Source organism: Carlito syrichta, unplaced genomic scaffold (genome assembly GCF_000164805.1).
Source record: "Carlito syrichta isolate Samal-C Ts95f unplaced genomic scaffold, Tarsius_syrichta-2.0.1 Scaffold301827, whole genome shotgun sequence".
Taxonomy (NCBI): domain Eukaryota; kingdom Metazoa; phylum Chordata; class Mammalia; order Primates; family Tarsiidae; genus Carlito; species Carlito syrichta.
The window spans coordinates 4,367-17,223 of record NW_007245923.1 but is presented as its reverse complement, the minus strand read 5'-3'; the positions used below and the strand labels follow the sequence as shown (position 1 = coordinate 17,223).

The 12,857-nt window shown below is 44.8% G+C and overlaps 1 protein-coding gene across 1 annotated transcript in view; it reads right to left on the bottom strand.

Annotated features, from left to right (window-relative positions):
• The window catches only part of IGF1R (insulin like growth factor 1 receptor), a 255,643-nt gene extending 243,003 nt beyond the window's left edge, over nt 1–12,640 (bottom strand). Inside the window, exon 1 of the mRNA XM_008055345.2 lies at nt 12,101–12,640. Within this exon, the coding sequence (XP_008053536.2) occupies nt 12,101–12,377 (277 nt within the window). The 5' untranslated portion in view covers nt 12,378–12,640. The remainder of the gene's footprint in view (nt 1–12,100) is intronic.
• Nucleotides 12,641–12,857: the final 217 nt, after the last annotated feature.

The following is a 12,857-nucleotide window of genomic DNA, read 5'->3' as shown; positions in this document are numbered from 1 at the left end:
CCTGCTCTCAACTCCTTCCCTAACCACTGTTATTTCTTTCTACTCATCACTGAGATGCTTCACCAGCCTGCTGGTCTACTTCTGCTAGCCCTCAGTAAATGCTCTGGAACTTGTGAATTGCAGCCACCTCCTGGGAGTCCACAGCCTACCCTTTTAGAACCAATCTTGGAGCCAGTCTCCAAGAGGAGGACCTATCTAAAAGAGGGTCAACTGTTTCAAGCCATTATAAGTCTAGAGTACCTGTCTTCAGTCTCTAGCAGTGTCTAATGAAAGCCAGCACCAAGGGTCCCCAACAATCTCCTCTTCAACACTGAGTCTCAGCTGGAAGGATATTCAATGGAAGAAAGCTGATCAGTGCTTTTTACAATAAACAATGGTGCTTAGATGCACTTAATTTTCATGCAAATTCTACCTGATCATAAGGCTGGGCTGCCCTCTGCACTTCTTGTCACTGGATTTATCCAGGCCACCTGCCTCTCCAGCCTGGCTTTGTTCGCAAGGGTGAGGCATTGATGAGGTTTGCATTTATTTGAATACACTGGAAAAATTTTGAGAATGGAGTTGCAGGAAGCTGAAGAGCTGGTATGTGAAAGTCTACATTTCATACTTTAAAAAATGCACTATATTTAACAAGCTTGTTTACAAAAACACAATCTGAACTAGCTCACACTAAGTCATTCATCTTTGATTTATTAGCTAAAGTGGTGTCTAAACACCATCCCAATTACCATTTCTCTCTAATGGCCACTTATCCCTACTCACACATCTTCATCAGCTCTTTACACTCTGAGGCTTTCCAAGAATTAGGGTAACAATAGTGCCCAATAAGACAGAGTTGCATATAAGCAATACCAACTTTCCAGTGGGACCATATCAAGTTAAGAGTGTGAAGTCTCCCCACTTCAAAGTGTTGAACATGACATGTTGTTCAGTGAGTCTGTGTCTGAGGTTTCAGCATTCACCCTGCAACACAAAGGGCAGAAGATCCAGAAGGTGCTGAAAGCTGCCCTCACTTCACAGTCATCAGTAAACCTAAAGTCATATTTATCCTGCCAAGCAAATTTTCTCTTAAAATGGCAGTCTGTGAGGTCAGTTTTGGCTATTCTATTAATTGTCTATCACTAGAAATGGTTTTACTTAAGCACCCCCAGAAGGTCATCCCTCCTCTCCATTACCCATCTCTGGCACCCAATGACTTTTCCGAGGAGGACTTTTTCCCTCAGCAAACAAGAAATATTTGTGGAGCCGAAGAAGCATTCTTCTGAGAAAGTTACACATTCTCAGAATTCCATTCACAAGCAACTATGATGTCAAGATCCTTCAAGCCTGGGCCCCCAGAGTGGTCACAAAATCACAAAAGAATGGCCAGGGGCTGGGCTCGGTGGCTCAGCCTGTGATCCCACGCTTTGGGATACCGAGGTGAATGAACTGCCTGAACCTGCGGGTTTGAGACCCGCCTGAGCAACTTGGCAAGACCTCATCACTACAATAAGTCAAAAAAATTAGCCAGGCGAGGTAGTGCGTGCCTGTAGTTCCAGCTACTTGGAAGGCTGAGGCGGAAGGATCGATGGAGCCCAGCAGGTCGAGGGTGACAGAGTGAGACTCCAACTCAAAAAAAAAAAAAGAATGACCAGGGATAAGGCAAGCACTGGAATAGAAGGGGCAGGAAATCCAATGGTCTCTGAAGGTGACACCATACAACCTGGACTGTGCCACCTGGACAGTACATAAAATTTTTAGGCAGTAGTAGCAGATACATCCTTCTGCATTTAAGCTGCTCTGTCTTTCCTTGTGAGTGGAAGAAAGCACTCAGTATATTCCCTGCAACCTTGCTTAAAACCTGTTCTAAAGCTTCTTTGACACAGTTATTCAAAAGCTTCTAAAAGCAGTACCAACGCATCACAAAATAATCCAATCACTTCAAATTCACTGAAGAAGTGAACAAAATATATCCCTACATCCTATCTGAAGAATAGTTTAAGAACCTAATAATATCATCTACTTAGCAAAGCATAAGGGGCCATTCAGAGGTCAAGAAATAAGAACGGAAACATCATACTAGGTTGTCATCCCAGGAACAAAGCTAGTCTTTTCTAGGACCTCAGGATATGACTAGTCTCCATTTGTTTCCGTATTATAACTAATACCTCTGAAAAAAAAAATCCTAATTCAAACACTAGGGCTGTACAGGAACTATTTCTAATAATGTCAGCCTCCATTTTTCCTTTTTTGTACTGCAGTCTCTTTACCTCCCATTTTTTTCCCTCGCCTTTTTACTATTAAGCTCAATTCCCTGGTCTCAGCAGCTGCTAAAAACCATCCAAACACTTTGCATCTATCCGGAAATCCAGAATGGCAGCCTAGGCTCACAGATCTGCTGCCAAGGGCAGATGTATGTGCACTGCAGCTGGGACCTCCTCCCCAGGGACACAGGCAGCTCAGGGCCTGGCCAGCCAACCTCAGTCACACTAGCTGCCCTCAGCCCCAGCATCTGCACACAGGGTGGCCAAACTCCATGCAACTCCCGCAAGGGCACTAGCAACTGCAACCTCCTAACTTTACCCAAGTCCCTTCTTTAGGACTTGCAAAAACAAATTAGAGGCAGTTACAATGTTAGGTCAGTGAGCACAGTCTTTTAAAACAAAGTTATGAGTATTAAACAACCAACAGTCCCTAGATGTGCTGCCTCTGTCCCCATCCCAGGTGGATTCCGGGAAAAATGGCAGGAAGAAAGAAGAAAGGACTGGGTGTTTGCTTGTGACCAAGGCAAAGAAACAAAAAGTGACTTCTGCTCAATAATGAGATGAAACAGAAGCCTGGCTTCCAGTGAGGGCCTGGCATTCCTGCGCAACATTTTCCCACCCACCTTATCCCCTTGAACGGAAGGAAGATCTAAGGAAGGACAGAGAGCCAGTGTTTGTTTCCTGCAATGGGGGTGAGAGGAGGAAAATGAAACGAAACAAAAAAAAAACAGGAGGAGGCTGGGTGGGAGAATTAAATGGCATGTGCGTGCGTACACACACACACACACACACACACACACACACACACGCTGGTATGAACCAAAGAAGAGAATGAATAGGCTCATGCTTTAGCTTGGATCAGAGGGTTGACTACTTATGTGAGACCTGCAGTTGTTACAAATAAAAAGTACATTCTTGTTATCTTTACCAAAACGTATGCCCACCCTAACCACTTAAATGCACTCCACACACTCACAACACATTTTTTAAGAGATAACATTTAATGTCAGTATCACACAAGAATCTATAGATGTTCCTTAAATTCTCCCAAATACCAACTTGCAAGTAGAATAAATTCATAGCGTTTTATAACCAAATAAACAGAGTTTTCATGTAATTAGAGAGGCACCACTGATATCCCAAAACAGATGAGGAACTTCACTGAATGTTCTTTAGAGATATGGTTTATCTGGACAGACATAAGAATTTGGACAATTCAGATCAAATTAGCAAGAACCATACCTACACTATGTCCTGCTTTATAATTGAATTTTTGCAATTTAGAAAAAGCAATAAAGAGAGATCATTTAAGATACGGAAGTAAATATAGTCAATCCAGCTTAAAACTCAAAATTTTAAGAGGTCTCAAAATGTAGTTCTAACATAGCTTCATTCAATTATTTAAAAAAAAATAGTAGCAACCACCACCATTTACTAAAAATCCACTATGTGCTAGGAAGTCCGTCAGGTGCTCTCCAAGTATGTCCTGATCATCCCTGAAAGGTGAGACAGCCTTGTCCCAACACTGAAGAATACCCAAGGCAAATGGATGGCATCATCTCGCTTCACTGACTAATTCTAAACCTTTGCATATGATGCCACTTGTCTCTATGGGAATGTGGTTTAAAAGAAATACATCCCATTTTGTACAAAATTATGTATTCTTGCAAATTTCAATGTCAATATGCCATGGGAAAAGCCACACTTCCAAGTGTGCAGTCACCTGAACATGCCTAAAGACCACCTAGGAGGGGGTGGTAGGCACAGGCTGGTAGCTCCTCTACAGACTCCACACCATTGTCAGGGACAGGTGCCCTGGGATATGAGGGCCTGGCCAGCCCCACAACACTCTGAGAACTGCAGAACAGTGGCCAGGTCGACCCTGCAGGAGCAACAATCTTACCTGGACAGTCATCGTTCCCTAGCTAAGACTCACCCTTTCCACTGGCCCCAGAAGCCCTTACTGCTCCTTGACTTGAGATGGTAACTGTCCCCCATGAGCCCTCACACCTCCTACCCAGCTCTGGGGACCGTTCTGCTGCTCTGCCTACTGCCGCAATGCAGTTCAATCGGTTACCAGGGCTCTGCACTGAGCTACTTTTCCAAAAACAGCAAGAAAAGCAAGACTATATGGAACTAGAAGAAATCCCAGCTCTCATTAGAACATACAGCTCAAAGCCATATGTTAGCCTGCAGCAGACACAGACTAGAACCCAGAATGATCTAGATTTTGGATTTCTACCTGGAGTTCCTCCTTCCCCATAAAAGATCTCTAAATTCCTAAAACCTAGATTCCCAAGTTATGCATGGGAATCTGGGTTATAGTCTGTGCCATTTGATGAGTTATGAAAATTATAAATGCTGTATATCTTGCCTGTGTACACTAGATCAAAGAGGAGAGAGAGGGAGGGAGGGAGAGGAAAGGGGGGAGGGAAGGGGGAGGGGGAGGGATGAGGGGGAGGACAGACACACCAAGACTGACCAGGCAACACATATGCACACACAGATCAGGAAGCATGAAACCTCCCAAGCAAGGTAACTTTCACACAGCACCCTGGTCACAGAAACCCTTTGGTAAGTTATTGATTTTTAGAGTTGTAGGAAATGGCAGAAGTAATCTGAAATGAGACCCCTCACCCCCACCCCTGAGTTCAGAAAAAGAAAATGGAAGGACAGGTCAGACAGGTGACTTGGCAATGTTCATAGGAAAGGCAGCTGTCCCTATCACTGACTGGGCTTGTCATGCCCACATCCCATTCACCCCCCCACCGAGACTGCAGTGGTGGCTGCTGAAGCACAAGCACTGGTTTAGAGGTGAAGTTTTTCGAGGAAGGCAGCTTCTTGTCCTTAGAAGCTCTGACAATAATCTGTGCGTTTTGGTTTTTACTTAAAATGTGATTTAAATAGCCAGCTCCACTTAACACTGCCTGTGTCACAGACTGAAAAATCCCATCTCCTGTCCACCAACCTTCCTGGCACACCTTGGCTGTCTCTTACCACCTCTAAGTCAGGGGGACATTTCAACTAGGACAGTGATCAGAGGCCCCACCTTTTATATCCAGAGTCCCTGCTTCACACCATATGCCAGAAGGAGGCCTGTTTCCAAGTGAGGGCTTCTGACTCCACTGCCAGCCAAACTTAAGTTTTGAACCAGCCTATATATGTGACTCGAGCAATACAATTCAGGACAAGATTAACCACAGGCCCACGTGCTCCACGTCATCCCCACTCTGTCGAGAATGTCAAACTGGCGCACACATGACAGCAAGTTAGAAATATTAACGCAACAAAAAAGAAGCTTTTCAAGAGTAGGAAGAAACCAGAATGACTCTACAAGTAGGTCTAACTGGTGAGATGTGAAGAAATGCCAGATATTTTCCTAATAGCTAGAATTGTAAAAATCACATAAGTCATTCTGAAAGTTTTTTAGTCTCTTAGATGAGATCCCTTTTTTAAAAAACTAACTTTTAAAGGGGGCCCAAGATAGTGACACTTTATGCGAAAATTAGCCAAAAATGAAGTCAGGAATAAGGGACACACCCTAAGAGATGAAGTGGGCTAAGAAACGTCCCCAAGAAACATGGACACAGACTGCTTCACCTTCTCAGGAACAAGGGTCCACAATCAGGCAGAACAGAATGTAAGCTCCACGCCTGACTATAAAAGGCCTAGCAATGAGGCCCCCGGGGCATGTGACCCCCTTCTAAATAAAGATCACCCCCATACCAGGAGCAGCTGACCAACACAAGGGCCTTCTAGGGCAATGGAGACAAGCTCCTACCCACCACACAAAGCCAGATCCCATTCTCCTGGCTGTCTTCTCCTCCAGGGTCCACTGGTCTCTCTCAAGGCCCTGCCTGAAAATTCAGGCCCATATCACGATCCATCTTTGCAGTTTGGAGGGCAGCAGTCTGCAGGAGCCTGGGAGCAACCCATATAGCATTTAACAGAAATATCCCAGGTAGCTTAAGTTTTTTTAAAAAGTTAAGATGAAATACCGTACATCACATGAGTGGAGTCTCACTACAGAGAAACTACCCCCTGCCACCCTATGCAGCAGACAATTTACAAACTCTGAAACAAGTTCCCCACCTGGACCTGCCAGTCCAGACATACCAACTAGTAAGAAGATGAGGAGAAAAGAGTGATTCTCCACAAGCCAAAACTGCCCTTACAAGGAGTGTTTGATAAGCAAGAAAAAGAGAAACTGTATGGGAAAAAAACGTAGAATTATCTTTTTTTTTTAATGCCACCTGCCTTCATTTTAAGTCCCTGATTTCATCAGTGAGATGGCAGTAAAATGTTTTCCTTTTGTCAATAAAAGCAGCATTTACTGCCTTCTCCCTCAAAGGCTCCAATCTGCTATTTTTCTGGCTTCTCATTCTGAAGGCAGTAGGAAATGCAACAAGCTCCAGGACTGCTGTTCCCAGTCAATGCCCTTTTAATTGAAATAAGGCTGCCCCACCAGCTAAGCCAGCTTCTAACACAGCCAGGCTTGCTGCCCTCGCGGACTTCCTGGCAAAGAGAAGGCCTTCTCATACGCAATTGGGGGGATTTGAGTAGACCGCAAGCTGTCCATCCTGATGGGTTAAAAAGTACTTGGAGACTTAGTTTAGCAGTAAGGTTTTAGGTTTTAGGTTTTGCTGTATTTTGAGGGGTGCAGGGGGTCTATACCTGAAATCAAAAACCAGAAAGCCTCTTGGCAAACAAACAACAGGCACCACTTAAGCAAATTCACCGGGAAGAAAACCACAGGCACTCAGGAGGATTCACCTCCGTCCCAGCGCATGGTTGGCCTTCAGTAAAACTGCCTTACAAAATAATGAATGGCTTCATGGGCTGAGCTTCAACCATTCAGTAATTTTCTTTTTTTTTTTTCCCCGAGTTGGAATCACTCTGTCACCCAGGCTGTAATGCAGTGGCATGCTCACAGCCACTTCAGCGTCGACCTGCTGTGCTCAGGCGATCCTTTTGCCTCAACCTTCCAAGTAGCTGGAACTACAGGTGTGCGCTACCATGCCCGGCTAATTATTTATTTATTTATTGTAGAGATGAGGTCTCACCAAGTTACCCGGACTGGTCTCGAATCCACAGGCTCAGGCAATCCACTCGCCTCAGGCTCCCAAAGTGCTGGAATTTCAGGTTGAGCCACCGAGTCTGGCCCCATTCAGTAATTTTCATACTTCTCCCTCATCTTTGGCCTTGAAGCATTCTAACAATGGCAGGAAAGAAAAGAGCTAACATCTATGGTGGAACCGCCCTGCCAGTGAAGAGCTGGAGAAGGTTTTGGTGACAGTGCTCCTTGGGACTGTGACAATGACACAGAAGACATCCACGCTTCATAACTGAGCACCATTGGCTCACTGAGGACTGCCATTTATTCACTACTCTCTGCTTGAGGGAAAGATATATCTTCCTGACAACAAATCCTTCACAAAGCAGGTGCAGCGCTCACCCCTGGGGTGACAACACACATGGGAGAATACACTCAGAATTTACATAGTGGTGCAAAAAGTGCCCAGTCAGGTGCTGGGAGACACTTCCTAAGGTCTGCAGAGCCCTAAAGTCCTATGTAGTAAAAGACAAGGCTGGAGCTCAGCCAAGTGAAATGTGGAGGGCTAGTCAGTGAAGGAGAGTACCACCAGGGATACAGCAGGCAGAAGGGAAGGAGCAGCACGTGGTACGTGGCATGGGGTAGACCACCAAGGAGTGTCACGGCATGCAGTTGCCTATCCTACAGAGACCCACTTCAAAATTTCAGGTAGGGGAGCATATCAGTCCTAAGTCCTAAGTGTGTATTGAGAAGTTCACTGGTACTGAGTGGAGCCACAGGACACAAAGCCAGAGACAGGTTGTGCTACCGCATGGGCCAAGGGAGGAGCAGGAGAGCAGTTGAAGCAACATTTGGGATGGGAAGGGACTGGTGTCCAACTGGAAAAGGACATGCACAGACAACACCCACATTTCTGACATGAGAGAAACAAGAGTATGTTCCACTCAAGAAGGAATACAGAAAAAAACAACAGACCAGAGTGAAGAGCCAGGAAAGACTATCAGACACAGTAGTGAAATGCCCATGGTTGTCTGGATGTGAATGGGTACTCAGGTCCTGAGCTCCAAAGGAGATGGGTTGGAGATGACATCTGGAAGCTTAAATGGAAACAGGAGGCACTGCAGTACCAGTGGATGAGAGGAGAACAAGGAAAGTAAAATGAGGGTCTAGAATGCCATGCTATGGTCTGAATGGTTATGTCTGCCCAGTTGTGTTGGAACGTGATGTCTCATGTGATTGATATTAGGAGGTAGGACATTTGGGGATGATTAGGTCATGAGGGTAGAGCCCTCACAAATTGAATTAGTACCCTTAAAAAGGATCAGAGAGAAACCCCTCACCCCTTCTGACATGGGAAGACACCATGAAAAGGCACTATCTGTGAACCAAAGAGCAAGCCTTTCCTAAGCATGGAATCTGCCACTGCCTTGATCTTGGACTTCCAGCCTACAGAACTGTGAGCGATAAGTTTCTATTGTTTATAAGCTACCCAGTATATTGTTACAGCAGCCCTAATGGACTAAGATAGGAGATCTTCAACTGTTAAAAATCAGACAGAGAAGGGAGACAGAAAAGGAGCAGCTATAAGGCAGGAGGAAAATCAGAAGAGTGTGGTGTTGGAAGACAAGGAGAAGGAATCAACCACACCAAATGCCAGAGGGGTGCCAAACAGTTACGTTCTTACTGAAAGGAACAGCCATACACATTATTTAAGGGTCAAGCACACTTTAGGAATAATTCAAGCATGCATAAAGTCTGCTCTCAAATCATAAGAGAATAAAGAGATACAAAAGTGTGCCGAGAAGCCATAGAGCAGTCACTTCTTTAGTGGGGCTATCTACTACGCTGTCAGCCACTGCAGAGGCATGCCATATAGTTTAAAGGAAAGTGCCAAGTAAAAGCAGTATATTGGTACTGTGTAACTAAGTGTGCTCAACAATTTCACACATACCCTTGATGTTTCTCTCCAGATGTTCTCCTTATTTCTATATCCAGTCAACAGAAGACAAGTGAATGAGAGTCTTCTATGCTTCATCTTTTCAAATGGCCATCTTGATTGACACTTATGTTGAACTCTAGGGAGACATCCTGTCTGAACTCAATGCCCTTTACCTGCTCCTCAAATGATTCCTAACAGTTCTGGCTGGAGAGGTGCAGAGCTATCAGCACTGCAGCAGCCAGTCGGCCAGAGAGATAACAACGGGAAGAACTCCCAGACTCGGAAGAGCACCAGAGCAGACCTCGCCAACAGAAACAGAATGCAAGCCACATGTATAATTTCAAATGTTCTAGTAGCCATATTAAGTAAAAAGAAACAGGTGAAGTTAATTTTAAGAACATATTTTACTTAATCTAATATAGTCAAAACACTGTATTTCAACACATAATCAATATAAAAATTAGTAATGAAATATTTTACAGGGTTTCTCCAATATTATGCTTTTGAAAATCAGTGTGTATTTTACACTTATGGCAGGTCTCAACTCAGACAGGCCACAGTTCAAGTACTCAGTAAGTCACAAGTGGCTACAGTAGCTTCCACACTGGGCAGTAAAGTTCTTAAATGGAATCTATGCAAACAAAGAGAATTTTCTGAATCAACTAGAAAATCTCCAGAAACATGCCCATGCCTGAGTTTTCAGGACAAGGTGAACAAAAGACAATATCCTTAAAAGTGGTAATCAATTTTAAATGAGTACTTCATTGTAAAAATCCAGAAAACATCAGCAGGACTGAGACACCTGGCTAAGGAGAAGGCTGCAGGACATGGCCTTGGGGAAGCAGGTGACCAGCCAACAGGCCTGCCACCACCTTCACATGCTCATGGTGCTTTTCCACTTTCTACTTTTCATTTTCCAACAACCCTATGAGGAAACCAGAATCGATCCCATTTTGCAGATAAAGAAAATGAGGCCCATAGTTCAAATTACTAGCTCATTTCTAGTCACCACTCTTAGACCCGGACCCAGAACTCAGGCCTCACCCCTGCCCCCAGGCTTCTTCAAAAAGCAGCTGATCAGAAACAGTCATTTAAAACCCACAGTGACACCAAAGTAACTATCTAATGAATCACTGAACAAGTGCCCCCCTAAATAGCACCACCCTTTTGTACACAGCTTATGAGTTTTGAAAACACTTTCACACACATATTGAGCCAACACTAAGGCATAATATGGGACTGCCCTAGGAACAATCTAAACATGACAACTATAGCCCACAGGGGCTGGCTTACCCAAGGTCACTGCAGACTCCCATCATAGCATCCAGCATCTCTCTACTTCCCAATGTTGCCTCCCTTGATAGCACCGTCTACTTTTAAAATTAGAAAGCTCAGAGGTCAAGGCTACTTTAAAAACATATTTTATTTTCTCAAACCAGTGGGTAACCTAATTATAGGGCTCAGTTTTAATCAATCACACAAGTGACTTTTGCACAGTGCCTTTGATTCTAGTCAACAGTGGTCCCTAAAGTGCCCTGACTGTGTGCATCCTCAGCTCTTTGAGGTACTGGCTGCAGACAGTGGGACCGCCACCCTTCCTAATCAGTGTTCACATACACACTGATCAAATGAAACAGGGCATGAGTATGTGCTGCGTGTCATACAACACATAACCTTTTCCTGCCTCAGCCTAGCTGATGGGGAACTGAAGCAAGGGCCACCTGTGGGGTCTGGTCTTTCATTTATTTTACACACTTTATGGGTTAGGCAAGCCTAACAATTTGGGATTTCTTGGCTCTTCGTGACAAGCTAGAATGCATGGGGGCTCCTTGGGTCTTTAACTGGGCCAACCATTAAATAATAGCTACTTATAGCAAACACACTGACTTCCAGTCTGTGAGGAGAACCTACCTGGCCAATATACCTAAACATTGCTGAATGCAATCAGGCAAAAGCCAGAGTCACATTTTACTATCCAACATCCTGACTCTCTTGGTATTGATCACACTGAGGCAAGAGTTCAGTTATTCTCGAGGGAAAATTACCATACTGCAGGTAAATAAGAAACGTCAAAATACCACCACCACCTGACCCCCAGAGCAGTGAACACTCTTCAGAGTTCCTTCAGTAAGTGATTTCATAAGATTTTAACACCTGCTTAGTAAACAAGTATAAAACAAAAGAAACAGAAGCTCAGAGATTAAGAATGTACCCCGTTACATAGCTATCTGCAAGTACAGCCTGAACCTGGGACTCCTGCAAACAGGTCCAGAGGTCTCCCACCTTGGCTAGGTACTCCTCATGAACCAGGACACTAGAGTATCATAACATCACTAAGAACCAAGGACCACTTTCACAGGACATAAATTAGTTCTACTTTGCCTTTATTTAACCACACTCCAAGTACATTTGTGCTAAGGAAGTCCTGCCAAACAAAAAATATCCTTTCACGCAAAGGATGAAAGAGTTGACACATAAGCAGTCCCCAGCTGCCAAGGCTTGGGGACTTCCAAGCATACCGGGTCACCTTTCTCATCAGGAATTCAAAGCTCAAGGTCAGCAAGCTTCTAGCCCAGAAGTGTGGTGGATTATTTCTAATATGTGATTTGAACAGTCTTGACAGCAGCCATGATGGCCTCCAGCCATGCCACAGTCCTGCATTCCAAGAGTCCCAGAAGCAAAAGAAAGCCAACCAAGACCCCCGCCAGGAACCACTTCCGCACAGCAGGCCTGCATGTCCTAAATGCACCAGGACTGCACCCTGCCTAGCAGGACACAGGCATTCAGAGGAGGAAGGAGGTCAAGGAGGAGAAGAAGAGAAAAAGAGAGAAGCAGAGAGAAAGCAGCGGTCAGCATCATTCTTACTTTTCTGGCAGCGACTTGTGGTCCAGCAGCGGTAATTATATTCATTGTTGATGGTGGTCTTCTCGCACAATGGCTTCTCCTCCATGGTCCCTGGACACAGGTCCCCACATTCCTTCGGGGGCTTGTTCCCCACAATGTAGTTATTGGATACTGCATCCAGAATCAAGGACCAGTCCACAGTGGAGAGGTAACAGAGGTCAGCATTTTTCTCAATCCTGATGGCCCCCCGAGTAATATTCCTCAGGTTATAAAGCCCAATATCCTTGAGATTGGTCATCTCAAAAATGACCAGGGCGTAGTTGTAGAAGAGTTTCCAGCCACGGATGACTGTGAGGTTTGGGAAGAGGTCTCCAAGGCTCTCCAGGCCAGCCACTCGGAACAGCAGCAAGTATTCGGTGATGACCGTGAGCTTGGGAAAGCGGTAGCTGCGGTAGTCCTCGGCTTTGGAGATGAGCAGGATGTGGAGGTAGCCCTCGATCACCGTGCAGTTCTCTAGCCGCTTCAGCTGCTGGTAGTCGTTGCGGATGTCAATGCCTGGCCCACAGACTGAAGGGAGACAAGAGGGTAAAGGCAGAACACGTCTCAGTTAAAAAGAAATAATTTTTAAAACTCTTTTCCAGTCAATAATATGGTCTGTTGTCAGAAAACCTATGTTAACATTAAAGGAAATAAGGCTCAATTATCTGCAGAGGTGTGGGCTGTAGGTTGACTACCTGAGTAGCTAACCAGTTAGCTGTGGTTTATGAAGTGGCTACCC